At 39.6% G+C, this 5,042-nt stretch overlaps 1 protein-coding gene across 1 annotated transcript; it reads left to right on the top strand.

Annotated features, from left to right (window-relative positions):
• The first annotated feature begins 1,776 nt into the window (after positions 1-1,776).
• hspb9 (heat shock protein, alpha-crystallin-related, 9) lies at positions 1,777-2,409 on the top strand. The gene has a single exon (XM_030782979.1). The coding sequence runs from the start codon at positions 1,777-1,779 to the stop codon at positions 2,407-2,409; it is 633 nt and encodes a 210-aa protein (XP_030638839.1).
• Positions 2,410-5,042: the final 2,633 nt, after the last annotated feature.

Genomic DNA, 5,042 nt, shown 5'->3' with positions numbered 1-5,042 from the left:
CAGCCAAATTATTTGTATTTGTTTTTGAATAAAAGTGGAAATATGTGTAACAATCCTGTTTTCTGTTTTTATTACACTTCTAATTTTACAATATTAAAGTGTTAACATAAGTGTTCTTCAATAAACTAGTATAATAATTAAGAGCACTTAAATGTAATATTGGTTTATGGTTTTCATAAACCCGGCAATAAACATGTATAACTATAAACATCATTTAAAGGAAAATCCTTTTAAAACTAACATTCAGTTCCTAATCCACACTCAAGCCAACAAACTAAACTCTAAACTAATAAATGTGAACACTGTGAACCCCACCACCACTTGCCCTAATTGGAGGACACAACCATGACACACACAGGCTGATTGAGCAGTGAGCACAGCAAGTAGGTGAATTAACTAGGAACTACACTGCCAGAGCCATTTGACATGTTTTTTTTTCCTCCCGTAAACAAGTAATTTTTTAAATATTTGTGCAAAATAAATGTGTTCATATTTGGCTCCACCCCTAAAACACACACACACACACACACATTATGTGTGTGTGTGTGTGTGTGTGTATTTGGTTACATTTGTCATGTCGGCCCTGGCTTCAGTCTTTGTAATGTAAACTGGTAAGACTTTAAATGTTGTTATGTAAACTGAAATGATTTTAATCTTTGTAATGTTAAGATTTCAAGCAGTCTTATTTAAATTGATACGGTTTTAAAGGCTGTTGTATAAATTGGTATTATTTTAATCTTTGTTATGTAAATTGTTAAGATTTTAAAGGGTGTTTTACAAATTGGTATCATTTTAATCTTTGTTATGTAAATTGATAGGGTTTTTAAGGTCATTATATAAATGGATATGATAACCATTTTATTCATTTCTCTGCATGTTTATTGCAGTGTGTCACAGATTTTCTGAGTGTGTCAGTTAGAAGTGACTTAAATAAAGCTTGTTGTGAGTGGTAAATGTGGGATATGTTTTTGAAAGATATTTAAAGTGCTTCACTAGTCAGAGTGTCATACTGGACATCTGACTGAAGTCATAGGGAGTATCTTTGTTTGTGTGGGTAGTTTCCAGAATGGGGCAGGCAGTTGGTTAAGGGTGTCATGTAAATAAAGATGTGTATACTTGATAATGCATCACACCACTTTTCTGCACTCACATTCCTGCTCAGTTAATATAGATTAATACATTAAAAATGTGTCACTCAAATACCTTCACCTTTAATTCATTTTGCTATGATTTTCATACATCAACATTGGCTAAACACACTTTTCTCAAACCAACCTGACAGGATGTTACTTCTGATAGCAGTTTGCGTGGTGACGAGATGTGCTTAGCCTCTCCAAATGGCAGCAGTGAGCTAAAATTACCCCTGTGAATTCCCAGAGACAGAATTAGAGCGGTGAGCTCAATATCTGTGACATGAGTATGAGTTCCTCAGATGACCCAGATGGTGAAAACAGTGGCAGTTTGACCAGTGAAGAGAGTGAGGGAGGAAATAGTGATGTGTATTCTTTAAGTAAACAGGAGAGCGCCTTGAGCTGCCCACTGACTAAACCACGGCATGCCATTCACCTGCTGTAAACCCCAGTATGGTTCCAGTGATATCACTGTGTAAATGGGAGATGTGTTTTACGCATTTTGAGCAGGCATATATAAAGCAAGCAGCAGAGATTTCCTCTGGTCTAAGCACCACTCCTGGGAGAACAGAAGGACTGGTAAGACAGAGCAGAATATACACAAAGCAGTTCTACTGAATACACAGACAGAAGAGAAAGAGCAGAGATGACGCAGACTGCCACAGAGAGCCTCTTCAGAGACGACCCTTTCTTTGAAGACATCCGTATGTTTTGGCCAAATCGTACAATGCTGTCAATCTTCAGCGAGGACTTCCTCTGTCAAAGGTCTGTGGTTCTGGACAGCTTCAGAAACAAACTCCGCCACAATGTCCTGAATGAGCTCTGTGAGGGACTCCACAATGACATGTTAAAGAGTTCTGTTGACCTTTTCTCTTCTCCCTCTGCCAGGCTTATGGCACCAACCATGGAACAAGCCAGAGGACAAAACCTCATTCTCACTTTTGACACTCAAGGCTTTTCTATGGAGGACATCACCGTGACTGTGTCTGGCAGGCGACTCGAAGTCATGACAACCACACAAAAGGAAGAGTCCTTGTCCTCAGATACCACAGACTCCATGCCCAGGGCCTTTTTTCAGGCCCTGGACCTTCCGCACCACATAGACCCTGCTGACATCACCTGCACACTGGGGGAAGACGGTTTTCTCCGCATTGAGATACCGGACACCACGCAGGTCTCCTCAGAAGAGAGAGTCATCCCCATTCATTTCAGAACATCCCTCAACTTCCCCATCATCAAGAACGACACAAACAAGAACGAACCTTGTGCTGAGCAGTAAACTTGGATCTAAAGACTGTTGCTGAAAAGCAAATGGACTAATGCTTTAATTGATTTGAAGGAACAGAATTATGTATTTCTATGTGCAGACCAGCGTTCTTGATAAATAACATGTGTAGTTGGTGTCTTCAACAGCTGTTTCTTTCACATAAACAATTGCTTAATTATTTTCAGTTAAAAAAAAAAAGTTAAATGAATAAATGTGGTGAAAAAATCCAGTAGTCGTTGTAGGCCTACAGCTAACTTAAATGGGAATGTTATATTATAAATGTTTTGACAGATGAATGGTAGATCTTTTATAGCATTACATATCACTCAAACTCCTTTAAAATACAAAATACAAACTGCTATTACATAGATGTCATTACTATTCAATTCCAATTTTATATATTCTACATGCAGGCACCTGAAAAAATATCTCATTTCTCATTTTTAGAGAAAATATGTACCATGAAGATACCTTTAATCATTTCTTGTTCATTTGATGTAAAAGGTTCAGAAAGCATGTAAGTATGAACAGGTTTTTGTAATTAAATGTACCACATATGTAAATTATGAACAGTAGATGCCAAACACTGCACTGCCTCTAAAAATGTTCTGAATAAAAATGTGTGAAAGGTGAGGACTGGTATGAGAGATGTCATGTTTGTGATGTGAGATGTTCCTCCTGGTAGAGGAGTGAGTATTTGTCACTTGTTTACCAGTTCTCTGCTACACCATTTATAAAACACCAAAAAAAAGCAATTTAAGGAATGGACAAGATGAATAAAAACCATTAAAGAGAAAAGAGAAAAACAAAAGAGAAAATTGCTAATAGTACAAAAGACTAAGAAGATATGTTTTTAGTTGCCGTTTAAAACTGTCCACTGAGCCTGCCTCTCTAATACTTTTTGGCAGGGTGTTCCACAGTTTAGGTGCATAGTGGAATAGTGGATAAAAGCAGCTTCCCCAATTTTATTTTTGGGGGCTTTTGGAATGTTTAAAAGACCTGCCATAGAAGACCTAAGGGATCAAGAAAGAACATAAAATGACAGAGAATCGGTAATGTAAGAGGTTGCTGCAATGATCTTTGAAAAGTGGGTTCTTCTCTCAGTAAGGATGGCATTGTTATATGTGGAAATACGCTCCTTCAGAATGCTACGATGGATCTCTAATTTAGTTTTTCTCCATGTCCATTCTGCTGTTCTACACCGTCTTTTAAGCTCACGGACAGTGTTATTTATCCATGGCAATATTTTGTTACGTGATCTCTTTTTCATTTTAACTGGTGCAACGCTGTCCAATGTGTTTCTTAAGTTGCTATTTATTGCTTCAACCATTTCATTTAACAAACAGTGTGCATTACATAAATCAAAAGGGTTTACAAATTCAGAAAAAAATTGTTCTGTAGTGGCATCTAAGCACCGTTTTTGAATTATGAATTCTTTCTTGTTATGAGACATATTTAACACAGCATCACAGAGCATACAGTAATGATCAGAGACAGCAATGTCAAACACTAAAGCATTACTGATGCTTATTCCAGCATACCCCTAGAAGAATCATACCCCTAGAGCCTGCGAGAGTGGGGGCGCAAGATGGCTCACTGATTGACAACATGGTTATAGACCAAGGAACAGAAATGACTATGAGCAAGGAGAGCACGTGAGATATCAGGTGTGCATTTGTGGTTGGAAGAAAGTAACATCGGCAATGGGCTTAAAGATCCAACAAGGTAAGAAAAGGTGCTTGAGAGAGCAGAGACAGGGGCCTTGCATTGACCAGTACTTCTTACCAAGCAACCAGTCAACTCAGACAAGTGAAGAACAGCGACGGGACACAAACCAAAGTTCACAGAGCATCAGCACCCCTTTTGCTGAGGAGGCACAGAAATGCTGGTGGAGGGCCCCACCCAACCACAGAGACCTCAAGTGGAGAGAGAGATCAAAGTCACAGACCTTGTGTTATGTGGCCCAAAGTTGTTGAAAAGAAAGAGTGGGAAACAAAAATCCTGGAGCAGCAAGTGGGCACAGCAGAGGAAAAACTTGAGAGAATGGGCGACATTATTTACCACTATGGAGAAGAGTGCTTTGGAGCGAGTAAAAGGAAAAGTGGGAAGGTATTACCAACACCACCCAAGTCCAGGAGGCAGCAAGAGATCGAGAGACTTGTCAGAGAAAAGAGACAATTGAAAAAGCAATGGAAAAAAGCCTCTGATGCAGAGAGACAAGGCCTCATGCTTCTCCAAGCAGAGATCAAGAGCTGGCTGGCAGCGTTGCGAAAAGCAGAGAACTTAAGGAAACACTCCAGGGAGAAAGAACACACAAGAACACAGTTCTATAAAGACCCCTTCAAGTTTGTCAAAGGCCTGTTCACTAAGCGGAACCTTGAAAACATCAAAGCAGGAACTGGAAGAACACCTGCGAAAGGTCCACCACGACAGGAAGAGGCATGAGCAGATAATCATCCCACATGACATCCCACCAGTTCAGCCTCCTGAATTCCACCTGGACATTGGCCCTCCAAAATGGAAAGAAATAGAAGTAGAGAATGCAGTCCATCGAGCAAGAGCAGCATCTGCTCCTAGGCCTAATGGAGTACCATGCAGACTCTACCAGAATGCACCGGATGTCCTACGCTTTCTTTGGAGGCTCA

The sequence above is a fragment of the Chanos chanos genome, chromosome 8 (genome assembly GCF_902362185.1).
Source record: "Chanos chanos chromosome 8, fChaCha1.1, whole genome shotgun sequence".
NCBI lineage: Eukaryota > Metazoa > Chordata > Actinopteri > Gonorynchiformes > Chanidae > Chanos > Chanos chanos.
This window is presented reverse-complemented; position numbering and strand designations above follow the sequence as displayed.